At 40.9% G+C, this 14,371-nt stretch overlaps 1 protein-coding gene across 6 annotated transcripts in view; it reads left to right on the top strand.

Annotated features, from left to right (window-relative positions):
• Window positions 1-14,051, top strand: part of atosa (atos homolog A) — a 107,526-nt gene extending 93,475 nt beyond the window's left edge. For 5 of the 6 annotated variants that reach the window (XM_078241372.1, XM_078241373.1, XM_078241375.1 and 2 more), the window contains exons 11-12: window positions 2,246-2,445; window positions 11,286-14,051. In XM_078241372.1, coding sequence (XP_078097498.1) covers window positions 2,246-2,445; window positions 11,286-11,439 — 354 coding nt within the window. In that variant the 3' untranslated portion in view covers window positions 11,440-14,051. The remainder of the gene's footprint in view (window positions 1-2,245; window positions 2,446-11,285) is intronic. The other variant, XR_013500781.1, reaches the window with a different exon arrangement.
• The last annotated feature ends 320 nt before the right edge of the window (window positions 14,052-14,371 follow it).

The following is a 14,371-nucleotide window of genomic DNA, read 5'->3' as shown; positions in this document are numbered from 1 at the left end:
GCCATTGCCACTGCTAAACAAAACCTTAACTTTCAGCCCTCCACTTCAGCGAGAAGGAATTTGAGCTTCGGGCCTGCAATATCTCTCGATGACTGATTTGAAAATCTGATTTTGAATTGTCTTGTTCTGCACTTCAGACTTTGTACATGTATTTTAGTTAGTAATTTTATCACTGCTTTACTTAAATAACTTCCAGCTGTTTCAGAATAAAGCCCGACTGCTGAGTTATTTTTAAATGTAATCACTCACAAAAGGGGGCTACATTCACACACACATTCTTAGTTCATGGACCACTTTAAGAAACCACCATTTATGTGGTCATGACAAGTGACACAGATTAATAAAACAAAATTTTTGCAAGTATGTTAAAGAAAGAACTCATTAATTAGTCTCTGATTGTGGCCTCAGAGAATTCTAAAGTACTATGCATTACTTTTGAAATGCAGTTAGCTGTTAAGGTACTGGTAATATGGAAACCAGTTTGCATACAAGAAATAAAATCAGTGATGAGGTAATCTGTTTTAAATGATGTTGGTGAAGGGAATGATGCTGACCATAGCTCTGTGGGATCTTCAAAGACATCTGAAGGCTTTGATTTAAAGTCTTGTCTGATAGATGGTGCTGGTGACAAGTTTATTTACTAGTGTCACAAGAAGACTTACTTTAACACTGCAATGAACTTTTTGTGAAAATCCCCGAGTCGCTCCACTCCGGTGCCTGTTTGGACACACGGAGGGAGAATTTAGCACAGCCAACGCACCCTAACCTTGTAACACTTCATTGATACTGGGCTTGAATTTCACAACTTTCTGACTCGGATGCAAGAATTAAACATTTTTCATTAAATTAGGCAGCCATTCGGGAACTACATCCTAATTGTTCACTTAGTTTGTTGCAACATAATTTTCAGTAGCTTTATGGAACGGCAGGACAGACTGACTCCATGTGGTCCGGGAACTAAACATGGAATTCAGTGTTCCCTTTAAAAGTAGGTTTAAAAAAACAGGACCCAAGCGGGTTCCGGAGAATAGTCATACTCGACTCGAAATGTTAACTCTCACTCCACAAATGCTGCCAGACCTGCTGAGTTTTACCAGCACTTTATTTTTATATCCCATATAGCTTAACAACTTGATAGCAATTGTTATCACAATTTAACAAAATACATTAATGTATCATTTGTTTTAAGAGTAATGTCGGATTATTGTAAACTATCATACTTGGGATTGCATTATTTAATATATTTCATTGCAATCCTAAATGGACCTAGATAACTCATCATCTTATATTGTGGAGCTATTTTCACATTGTAATTTACAGTAGGGCAAGTATGCACTCCTAAAAGTCCTATAATTTTTAGAACTTTATTGTCCTTTTAGAATTAATTGACTTTGTGTGACTGGAGGTTAGCATGGTAATTCTCCACACTGGAGGACCAGCTTAAGACACGCATACTGATAGGATGCATGTGTGATTTTCTACCACTTTGAGACTTGCCAACTGGCACATGTGAGGTGACACAGTGGTTAGAATAGCTGCCTCACAGCCCCAGGGACCGGGGTTCAATTCCAGCCTCAGGTGACTGTGTGGAATTTGTGCATTCTCCTCATGTCTGCGTGGGTTTCCTCTAGGTGTCCGGTTTCCCCTCCCACTCCAAAGACATGTGGGTTAAGCAGATTGGCCATGCTAAATTGCTCCTTAGTGTCAAAGGGACTAGCAGGGTAAATGCATGGGATTACGGGGATAGCACCTGGGTGGGATTGTTGTCAGTGCAAGCTCGATGGGCTGAATGGCCCCCTTCTGCACTGTAGGATTCTATGAAATGCAGGAAAGCCCTCCACCGTGACTGTGAGGATCTTTGAAAAATCAGAACAGTTATCACTATGCTATCCTTTTATATATTGTACTTACCAGCTTGAAGTGCTATTAGCAAAGGGGAAGAAATTTCTAGCATGTATGTTCAACCTCAAGATAGTAAGTAGATGGTCTTGGGTGAATAGAAATCATGCTTGTAGAAGAATTTTGGAATGTTATTGTACAGCTGTAAGTGATCAATAAAATTAAACAGATCATTGTGCAGTGTTGCCAGGTATTAAAATCATTTTGCCTCGATTTCCAAATTGTGCACATTAGGTCTGCTTTTGATCAAATTTGTTCATGACCCATACAATCTTTTGTCATTTTTGTGAGCTAGATTATGCAAACCTTCTGTTTTTATAGCTGATAAATGTGAATTATCTTTCAGACTTTATTCAACCCAAACAAGACAGTGATTAAGATGTTTGTAGTGATTTATGACTTGAGAGATATGCCAGCCAATCACCAAACATTCCTACGACAGAGGACGTTTTCTGTTCCTGTAAAACGTGAAACTGTTGGACATGCCAATAAAGAAAATGTAATCCAGACTGAAGAAAGGATACTTCGCTACCTCGTACACTTGAGGTAACGCAATATACTGTATAGCAATCAGTGTTAACTGTGATGAGTAAGGTATTTGTAACAATCTCTGCTTGAACAGCTGTGCATTATTCATAATTCTGTTGGTTTCCACGCAAAACAAAATACCTTAATATAGAGTGTCCAAAGATTTTAATATTCAAGTTCATAAACTGAAATAATTCTGGGTTTTTTAATTACTTTGTTGCTTGGACCCAACGGACACTATTGTAGATGGACATAAACCCTGAGCCTTGGTTCCTTTTAACCTGGGACTTAGTTAAAATTGGGTGACAACACAGGACAACTAATGTTTCCTTAGCCTGGGATAGAACTGGAGCAGTAATTTTTAATGAACTCCATGGTTGTACAATGAGCACCAAATGAATAGTTTCAGCACCAAAAGAAAAAATCAAATGAAATCTGAAGAGTAACATTGGACTCGCAACGTTGACTGGGATTTTCTGGCCCTGTCATGGTGGGTGTGCCGCGAGCCAGCCAAAAGTCTATTGATTTTGGTGGCACTGGTAAATTCCACCGGCGGGCGGGACCGGAATCTCCTGCTCTCTAACTTTGTTTATCTCTCCTCAGATGTTGCCAGACCTGTTGTGTTTTTCCAGTATTCTGTTTCCATTATAAATGAAAATCCCTATTAGGAGATGGGGTACGAACATATTGTGGTTCAAGGCTTCTGCTAATGAAGTTGGCCTCTTGTGCATAGTGTAATATGTATTGCATATTACGTGCGATATTCCACCTGCAATATTGTATTAACATGTGTAAAATGTGTCATGCTGAAAGAAGGGGAAAATTATTGTAGTATTTAGTTCTCCTTTTAACCCAAAATCCACATCAAAAACTCAATTCTGCTAAAGCACTTAATGCAGATTCCTTCTACATTGACCCAACAGACTCCCTAAGGCCTGGCCTGAAATAAAGTTGGTGTCACAACATCTAGAATATATTTATCTAGAGGAGTTTATGTCTATAAGAGGAATATTGTTTGAATTGGAACAAGTAAAGATAGGCTAGCAGTAAAGAATATTGCCATGTTTAAATATTTCAACTGGTAATCATTAATCCATTATAGTTAATGGATTGTTAAATAAAGTTTGGTTAGATAAAAACTTCCTAGTGTGTCAATAGTTTCACATCTGGAATGAAACACCTTATCCTCACACTAATGCCAAAATAGAAAAACTGTTGGGGTCTAGTTGGTGAAACAGCTGAAAGTGGCTTTAACTCGAGGAGCAAGAAAGGTGGAGTTAATTTCAGTGATAGCTCAGCATTTAAAATTGCAGAAATACAGTCAGAAGTATTGGAATTGGCTAGAACTCAGTAACAAATGAAACAGCTTGAATTAGAAGCGCGAGAGAGAGAAAAGCAAAAGCGAGAGAGGCAATCACAGTGGAACTATTGGGAATGGAGGGATACAAAAGAATGTTCTAGTTTGGACCAGGGAGCGGCGCGGGCTTGGAGGGCCGAAGGGCCTGTTCCTGTGCTGTATTGTTCTTTGTTTGTTCTTTGAACAAAGAGAAAAATAATTAAAATCGTTTAAAAAGGAAAAAGAATTGAGACAGTTGAATTGCAATTAAAAGCAGCGGAAAAAGAAAGAATAGCCCTGGCAAAAGAGAAAGAGGGTATTTGAACTATGGAAACTGGAACTGTAAAGCAAAAGTCAACTTAAACTGATGGAGGCAAAGATAAAAGTTGGGAGTAGTGATGAGGACAGTGAGGAAGAACGAAGCCATCATAGTCAAAGACCTCGTGGGGATCTGTTTAACTATGTTCAATCGCTGCCAAGGTTTGATGAGAAGGATGTAGAAGCCTTTTTCATTTCATTTGAAGAGGTAGCTGAACAAGTAAAATAGCCACAGACCATGTGGGTATTGTTGGTTCAAACAAAATTGGTAGGTGGAGATAGTGAGGTGACTGTGTCACTATCAGAGGAGGTATCGAGGTGTTTTTTAAAAAAAACATCTTAAATGCATATAAATGAGCGCCAGAAGCCTACAGACAGAAGTTTAGAAATCTGAGGAAGGAACCAGGTCAAACATATATAGAATTTGAAAGAATTAAACAAAGTAACTTTGACAGCTGGATAAGAGCTTTAAATGGAGAACAAACGTATGATCCTCTAAGGGAAACGGTTATCTTAGACGTTAAAAGTTCACTTCCTGAAGTAGTGAGAACCCATGTGGAACAACAGAGGGTGAAGACTGTGAGATTGGCAGATGATTATGAGTTCATAAATCAAGATTTGGGTTTCGACATCAATTTTAATTTGTGATGGATAGAATCCCTACAGTGCAGAAGGAGGTCATTCGGCCCATTACGCCTGCAGTGAGCACAATCCCACCCAGGCCTTATTCCTGTAACCCCTCATATTTATTCTGCTAATCACCCTGACGCTAGGGTCAATTTAGCATGACATCTTTGGACTGGGGAAAAGAGAAATCCTCAGGTGGTAAAGGCAAAGGGGATTTTGTTGGAGATAGTAAGGATAGTTTACCTCAGGTTAGAAAGGAAATATGAAGGTGGAAGTAAAATAAAGTGTTGGATGTTTTCATTGTAATAAAGTGGACATATGAAATTTCTGTGTTGGTGGCTTAAGAAAAACACTGAGAAGACAGATGTGGTCAAACATAGAACATAGAACATAGAACATTACAGCGCAGAACAGGCCCTTCGGCCCACGATGTTGCACCGACCAGTTATAAAAAAAAAACTGTGACCCTCCAACCTAAACCAATTTCTTTTCGTCCATGAACCTATCTACGGATCTCTTAAACGCCCCCAAACTAGGCGCATTTACTACTGATGCTGGCAGGGCATTCCAATCCCTCACCACCCTCTGGGTAAAGAACCTACCCCTGACATCGGTTCTATAACTACCCCCCCTCAATTTAAAGCCATGCCCCCTCGTGCTGGATTTCTCCATCAGAGGAAAAAGGCTATCACTATCCACCCTATCTAAACCTCTAATCATCTTATATGTTTCAATAAGATCCCCTCTTAGCCGCCGCCTTTCCAGCGAAAACAATCCCAAATCCCTCAGCCTCTCCTCATAGGATCTCCCCTCCATACCAGGCAACATCCTGGTAAACCTCCTCTGCACCCTCTCCAAAGCCTCCACATCCTTCCTGTAATGTGGGGACCAGAACTGCACACAGTACTCCAAGTGCGGCCGCACCAGAGTTGTGTACAGTTGCAACATAACGCTACGACTCCTAAATTCAATCCCCCTACCAATAAACGCCAAGACACCATATGCCTTCTTAACAACCTTATCTACTTGATTCCCAACTTTCAGGGATCTATGCACACATACACCTAGATCCCTCTGCTCCTCCACACTATTCAAAGTCCTCCCGTTAGCCCTATACTCAACACATCTGTTATTCCTACCAAAGTGAATTACCTCACACTTCTCCGCATTAAACTCCATCCGCCACCTCTCGGCCCAACTTTGCAACCTGTCTAAGTCTTCCTGCAAACTACGACACCCTTCCTCACTGTCTACCACACCACCGACTTTGGTGTCATCAGCAAATTTGCTAATCCACCCAACTATACCCTCATCCAGATCATTAATAAATATTACAAACAGCAGTGGCCCCAAAACAGATCCCTGAGGTACACCACTTGTAACCGCACTCCATGATGAATATTTACTATCAACCACCACCCTCTGTTTCCTATCCGCTAGCCAATTCCTGATCCAATTTCCTAGATCACCCCCAATCCCATACATCTGCATTTTCTGCAGAAGCCTACCATGGTGAACCTTATCAAACGCCTTACTAAAATCCATATATACCACGTCCACTGCCTTGCCCCCATCCACCTCCTTGGTCACTTTCTCAAAAAACTCAATAAAGTTAGTAAGGCACGACCTACCTGCCACAAAACCATGCTGACTATCACCTATCAATTCATTACTCTCCAAATAACTATAAATCCTATCCCTTATAATTTTTTCCAACATCTTGCCGACAACAGAAGTGAGACTCACCGGTCTATAATTCCCGGGGAAGTCTCTGTTCCCCTTCTTAAACAATGGGACAACATTCGCTAACCTCCAATCTTCTGGTACTATACCAGAGGCCAACGACGACCTGAAGATCAGAGCCAGAGGCTCTGCAATCACTTCTCTTGCCTCCCAGAGAATCCTTGGATAAATCCCATCCGGACCAGGGGATTTATCTATTTTCAGACCCTCCAGAATATCCTGCACATCCTCCTTATCAACTGTAATACTGTCTATTCTACTCCCTTGCAACCCAGTGTCCTCCTCAGCTATATTCATGTCCCCTTGCGTGAACACCGAAGAGAAATATTGGTTCAATGCTTCACCAATCTCCTCCGGTTCCACACATAACTTCCCTCTGCCATCTATAACTGGCCCTAAACTTGCCCTAACCAACCTTCTGTTCTTGACATACCTATAGAACGCCTTAGGATTCTCTTTAACCCTATCCGCCAAAGTCTTCTCATGTCCCCTTTTAGCCCTTCTAAGCTCGCTCTTCAACTCCCTCTTAGCCAATCTAAAGCTTTCTAGTGCACTACCCGAGTGCTCACGTCTCATCCGAACATAAGCCTCCTTTTTCTTTTTAACCAACAAAGAAACTTTTTTGGTGCACCACGGTTCCCTAGCCCTACCAATTCCTCCTTGCCTGACAGGGACATACCTATCACAGACTCGCAGTAGCTGCTCCTTGAAAAAACTCCACATGTCGGACGTTCCCAGTCCCTGTAATCTCCTAGTCCAACCTATGTTTCCTAATTCTCTCCTAATAGCCTCATAATTACCCTTCCCCCAGCTAAAACCACTGGCCCGAGGTTCATGCCTATCCCTTTCCATCACTAAGGTGAACGTAACCGAATTGTGGTCACTATCACCAAAATGCACACCAACTTCCAAGTCTAGCACCTGGTCTGGCTCATTTCCCAGCACCAGATCCAATATAGCCTCACCTCTAGTTGGCCTGTCTACATACTGAGTCAAAAAACCTTCCTGCACGCTTTGAACAAAAACTGACCCCTCTAACGAGCTAGAGCTATAACAATTCCAGTCAATATTAGTCAAGTTAAAATCCCCCATAACAATTGCCCTATTACTTTCACTCCTAAGCAGGATTGACTCCGCAATCCTTTCCTCAACCTCTCTAGAACTTTTAGGAGGTCTATAAAAGACTCCCAACAGGGTGACCTCTCCTCTCCTATTTCTAATCTCCGCCCATACTACCTCAACAGATAAGTCCTCATCAAACCTCCTCTCTGACACTGTGATACAATCTCTGACCAATAATGCTACCCCTCCCCCTCTTCTACCTCCTTCCCTACTTCGACTAAAACATTTGAACCCCGGGACCTGCAGCATCCATTCCTGCCCCTGCTCTATCCATGTCTCTGAAATAGCCACAACATCGAAGTCCCAGGTACTGATCCACGCTGCAAGTTCACCCACTTTATTGCGAATACTCCTGGCATTGAAGTATACACATTTCAAACCCTGCTCCACCCCACCTCTGCAATGCCGTGCATTGCAGTCCCCATCCATGCATCCCTCACTTTCAGCCCCACTACTCAGGATCCCTCCCCCCCCCCGAATCAGTTTAAACCTCCTTGCATGGCCTTAGCAAATTTACCCCCCAGGATATTGGTCCCCTTCTGATTAAGGTGTAGACCATCCTTCTCATAGAGGTCACACCTTCCCCAGTACGAGCCCCAATTGCTTAAGTACCTGAACCCCTCCCTCCTGCACCATCCCCTCAGCCATGAATTCAAACCTTCCCTCTCCCTATTCCTCTCTAAACTATCCCGTGGTACAGGCAAGAGTCCAGAGATAACCACTCTGTCAGTCTTGGCCTTTAGTTTCCACCCCAACTCCATAAATCCCTGCCTAATATCCCCTTCCCCTATCCTCCCTATGTCGTGTGTCCCCACATGTACAATAACTTGTGGTTTATCTCCCTCCCCCCTAAGAATCCTGAATACCCTGTCAGACACATCCCGGACCCCAGCCCCTGGTAGGCAACACACCAACCCTGAGTCCCTACCTTTAGTTCCGACCCTCCTATCTGTCCCCTTAATTGTGGAGTCCCCAATCACAAGGCCCAGTCTTTTACAGCCCCTAACCACCTGAGCTTTCTCACTCGGCTCACCCCCAGAGATCTGCTCTCTATGCTCAGTTGATTCCTCCTCAACTGTAGCCTCCAGCACCGAAAACCTATTATGGAGGGGAACCGCCCCAGGGGATTGTCTTCCCGATTGCTTCTTACCCCTCCTCCTGGCATTGACCCAAGCCTCATTTCTAGGAGTTACTATTTCTCTATAACTCCTATCAACTTCCACCTCCGCCTCCCGAATTATGCGGAGTTCCTCTACCTCCCCCTCCAGCTCCTTTACACGCTCCTCCAGAAGCTGCAATCTAATGCACTTCTTACAACTAAAATCTCCTGAAACACTACTGGATTTCCTCACCACATACATCCCACAGGAGATGCAGCATACTGCCTGAACTGCCATCCCTGAAGCCATTACCAGCAAGAAAAAAAGAAAAAAAAAAAAAAAAAACTTCCCCACACTTCCCCAACTGTCACTCTCCACTGCAGCCCGAGCAGCACTCCCTCACTGAGACACCAACTGTCACTCCTTACAACTAAAATCTCCTGAAACAGGATAAGTCAGTGGGATTTGTTAAAGTGATAAAGGAAACCACGGTTGAAGCTAAAGAGGTGCAAAAGAATGTACAGCCTGTTCAGGGATTGGTTGATAAGCAACTACCAGATCTCTTTCAAGAATTTATAAATGTGGGTAAGGTTTACTTGTGTACAAGTAGATAAAGAAGTTAAGATCTTGATATAAGGGAGCAAGTTGGTCTTTAATGGTGAGAGATATAGATATGTAGTTTAGAAGGCGTATTGCCAGAAAAGGTGGTAATATGTGGAATTTGTGGTGAAAATTACATAAGGTAAAGTTGGAGAGTCTGGTGAGAAGTGGTAGGAGTAAAAGATACAGGGATACAGTTTATCCTGGTAATGATATAGCTGGATCATGGGTGGGAATGATGCCCACTGGTTGAAAAACCAGTGGAAAATCATATCCTGGGATATTTCCTAACTGTGGTAACAAGATCACAAAGTCGCACGTTGAGACAGGAGGAGATAGGCTGACAGAGAGCAGCCTCTCGCCTCTCAGAGCCTCTCAGCCGCTCAGCTGGAGGAGTAGGCTCTAAGGGTCAGATGACCTACTACTCCTAGTTCTTACGCTATTATGTTCTTAAATCAAAGAGCAAAGATAAGGAGGTTGAAGTTCAGTTATAAGAAACAATTTTTGACACGATGGTTCAAAAAGAACAAGAACAGGTGGGGGACGAAGTGGATATCTTTAGTTCAAGAAAGTTGGCACAATTATAACAGAAAGATGTCAAGATAAAGCAGTTGTATCAGAAAGCATACAGGTATAGCTGCAACAAATGACCAAATTACTGATTTATGTGCTAAAACCTCTAAGTTTCTAACAGACTGCATTTACAGAAATTCGTGTCCGATGACATCAAAAAAGATTGAATGAGAAATTACTCAAAACTTTGTCCCCCTTCAATGCAATCTTGCTGCTCCTGCATTGGAAAATATTTTTAATCATGTCTTTGTTCTGAATACAAAGCCTCAACTACCTGATATTTTGCGACTGGAATTTGCATTTTTCTATCCAAATCTTAATTTTTTGGAAATGTGGCTGCTACATTCAGCACCATTACATTTCCCTTTGTACAACTGTTGGTAACACAAAATGAAAGTGAACTTGGAATGACAAAAACTGTGCTGAAATGATAGCAGTAGTATAAAAACTGAAAATCCAACAATACATTCTTAATTCATCAGTTGTCCACTTGTGTAGCTCTAGAGGGACCATCCCTGCATAAAACGCCAGCAGTCATGACTTTGCTGACTATTAATACACAATGGAAGTCGTTAAGGCAGTCCCAACTCCAATTTGATGTGAGGAAAGGAGGGGAGACAAATATTGTGGAGTGAATTTATATTTCATGATGCCATATGTACATTCAGTCAGGTCCAACTAGACTGACGTTCTGCAAGTCTACAATAAAAGCAAAATACTGTGGATGCTGCAAGTCTATTACTTGCTTAGCCATAGGGTTCAGCTGTTTAGACTTGATGAAAAATGGACTAAAGGCAAAAATAGTTTTGAAGTTGAAAGATACTCCTCCAAACAAGATGCAAAATGGAAAGCATGTTTTTCATACAGTGCATCTTGTGAATACTCCCTTTTTTAGTCCAATGCAGTTCTTCCATCAGAGCAATTTCAGTGGCATTCCAAGATTGAATTTTAATAGAGAAAGACTTGCATAATTCTCAAGACCTTGAAGGGAAGCACTTTGCTTCTATCAGTTATGAATTGATTATATTCCACTTCAACTTGTTTCGTTGCAGGGTTTTTTATCAAACCACTGGAATCTTTGCATTGGACCATCACCGAACAGCTCCGCATTCACTCAAACTTAATAGCTAACTGATGTGGGCAGGACCATAGAAAAATGCAGGGGTCAGTGTAGTCAAAGTTGAAATGTAGTGGTCAAGTTGACAAAGGCATTTAAATGCAACTCTCGGTTTATTCACAAGAGTTGTTGCATTATAAAAACCAAGATTGAACTCCTGTCATGCATAGAAGAATGAATGTGAGGTCAGTCCACCTCCATGTTATAAAGGGGAAATTTATCTATGTTTTCCAGTAGGTGGGCAGGCAAATTAGATATTTGGTCTATTTGTAATAATGTAGGCTTGAATGAATGAATAATGGGAATGTTTTCTTTGTTCTAGGTTCCAGAGTTCAAAATCTGGAAAGATCTACCTCCATAGAGATGTCAGACTCCTTTTTTCTCGAAAGTCGATGGAAGTTGATAGCGGTGCTGCATATGAATTAAAATCTTACACAGAGATTCCAACAAATCCTCATTTTTCAGCACGATGTTAGCAACCTTTGTATTGTTTAGGACTTTTTTTCCCCTGTTTTGTTTTCTGGAGAATGGCACATGTTCAGCTAATTAATGGAAATAAAATAATGCACAATACATGATTGTGAGAATTTATTGGTACTAGTCTCTTAGAGCCCCACAACCTATTAGACAGTGGACCAGTCTTGTGTAAGTGTTTTTGAATAAATTCCCTTGTACTTAAAGCGAGCAGTAGACTGGAATGAAAACCATATTATCTGTACTGTTACAACGGAAGTCACAAACCACTTTATTGGATGTGTTGCAATAGTAAAAACCAGAAGTAGTTTAGTGTTCAAACATTTTTATTTTATTTGTCTTTTTATTTAATATTTAAATTAATGTTTCACTTATTGCACAGGTAATTTTTTTGTCCTGTTTAGTGTTATTATGTAGCAAAGTTATGTAAGATCATACTCTGTATTTCTTTTGACGTGAATAATACACAAATATATAAAATATATGTAAACCTCTGTGTCTTGTCTGTCTGTCCATGACTGTGTGTGTGCGGAAGTATTAGGTTTTAATTGGTGTGTAAAATTCCAGTCTTCTCGTGCTGTCCCAGAATCATGCTTTCTTGAACTGGCCCAATACTGTAGTACAGCAGTTTAAGCAATTGTTCTCTTCCCCCTGTTCCCCAAAGGCACTGACTTACACTGGTGTACAATTCCAGAAGCATTGACAGACCTCCAGTCCCATGCCCAAGTAGTCATTTTTCACATAGAATGTCCTTGGATAATGAATTATCAGGCTGTTCGATTGTGGAGCGTGACACAACTGAACATTGCATTTTTCACATCAATTGTTCAAACATGACATTGTCCAGGAAGTTTGATTTAATGTCAGTCCTCAATAGGTAACTTCCATCAGAAGCACAAGGCCACTGATGGAAATTTATAAAAATTGGCTGTCTTTATACACCCATTGTTAACAGATATCAGTATCAATCATCGTCTTTATGTTCTCCCGCAATACTACAACAATTTGTACTGATATAATATCTCTAATGTAGTACATGACCCAATACATTTTTCAGTAGGAGAATTAGGGAAGGTAGCACATTAAGTTACAGTCCAAGATGTGGGTTTGAGGAAACTTTTGTCAGTGGGAAAGAATTAACAAGCAAAAACGTTTAGGAAGAGAGTTCCAAAATAAAAGGCATAGAGGGATTCGGTATGAAATGAGATACAGACTTTGCTGGTTCCCATTTACGTAGAGTGGAGCAAGGAGGTCTATTAGCCACGTATTGAAGTTAAGCCTGAAGATGACAACATAAACAAGAATTTCATTAGCAGTGGAATAGAGGTAGGGGCAGAAATGGTTAATAACCCACGTTAGTGATGGTTGGGGTATGTGGCTTGAAGCTTGGCTTAGAATTAACTTTGTTACTGAAGTTGTATGCCATAGTTTAGCTTGAGCAGGACGCTGAGAAGGGGTGGACTTCTGGCAAAAGTTGAACAGTATTACTTTGGGTTTGCTGATGTTTGAAAGACAATCTGGTCAAGCGTGGTGGCAGAGAGGTAGAGCTGTGTATCATTGAAGTGCTTCTGGAAGATGGGGCAGACCATGCAATTGAAAGCCGCATATAGACTGAACGGGAATGGTTCAGAATGGAACCCATTCCACTTACAAGGTGACTGGGAAGATGAGAGCTATGTTGATGCAAGCAGGAATGAAACAAACTAAGGATTGTTCGAGGAAGGTGGCCAAGAAGAGAGCTGGTGGAGAGGATGGACTGGTTAATTGTGTTGAAGTAAGTATAGAGGTTAAGAAAAATGAAGAGGAATGATGTGTCTCAGTTGAACTCTCAAATAGATCTTGGTGCTACAAGTAGGGTAGAAACTGGATTGAAATGATTGTATCTGCGAGAATGGGAGAGATGTGTACAGAGCTGTGTGTGTGTTTAATAGATGTTGGGAAAGGGATGTTACAGATGAGGTGGTAGTCAGAGGTTGAGGATGTGGATTTTAGAGTGACGATCATTTTGAAAAATGGCAAAACTGAGGAAAGGAATTGATTGATAACACAATGGAGTATTTAGCTAAAGAAATGCAGTTGCATAGCTGAGAGTTGGTTAGGAATGAGGGGAGGAGGTAGATCACATAGAGAATGTGAGATAAATGGGGTCCTGGGGTGGGATACTTCTATTGATAGATTGTAAAAGGTTGTGGTGGAGACATGCTTGAACTTGTATCTATCGTGAAGGGTGGTGATGGTGGTATCTCTGTCGGAAAACAAAGCGAACGTAGCAACTCTGGAAAGTGGAGAATTGAAATCTTCACTGTCATTTTTTGATGCTGTGTGTAAACTGACTTCCCTTTATTTAGACAATTATGAATTTGAAGAGAATATAAAATATGCAGTGACAATGATGGGAAAACTGTCAACCCAACATGCACAACTTAGATTGTTTAAATAGTGTTTGCATTATTGTTCATTAATGAAAGTTAACAAATGATGTAATCTTATCTTGAGTTTCATCATGTGATTTCCATGGATTCATTAACCTGCTATTGGTAATGCCCCAGGAGACACATCAAAAATAGTCTGAAAAAAGTTGAATTCTGGAAAGTAAAAATGGTTGAAAAGATCCAAATACTGATGTTTGTGCTTATTGGAGGGTGACTTGTTTATTACCAATGAAAATATACAGCAGTGATTCAAATACAGTCATGTAGTCTTAATTGGATTGTTGTTGATATACCTGCACACACTTCAATATTTGGCAGCTATGGTATCACCTAACCTCTACACTTTTCATTAATTAATACATATGCAATTAATAGTCATATTCCTGTACAAACATCTAGTTGAAAGCAATGGAAATCACTTTGCTGAAAATCCACCAGTCCACCGCTGTAACTCCAGCTAAAGGCTGGTGCAATCGAATGGAAGATAGTAGCCCAGTTGCAT

Source organism: Mustelus asterias, chromosome 24, assembly GCF_964213995.1.
Source record: "Mustelus asterias chromosome 24, sMusAst1.hap1.1, whole genome shotgun sequence".
Classification (NCBI taxonomy): domain Eukaryota; kingdom Metazoa; phylum Chordata; class Chondrichthyes; order Carcharhiniformes; family Triakidae; genus Mustelus; species Mustelus asterias.
This window is presented reverse-complemented; position numbering and strand designations above follow the sequence as displayed.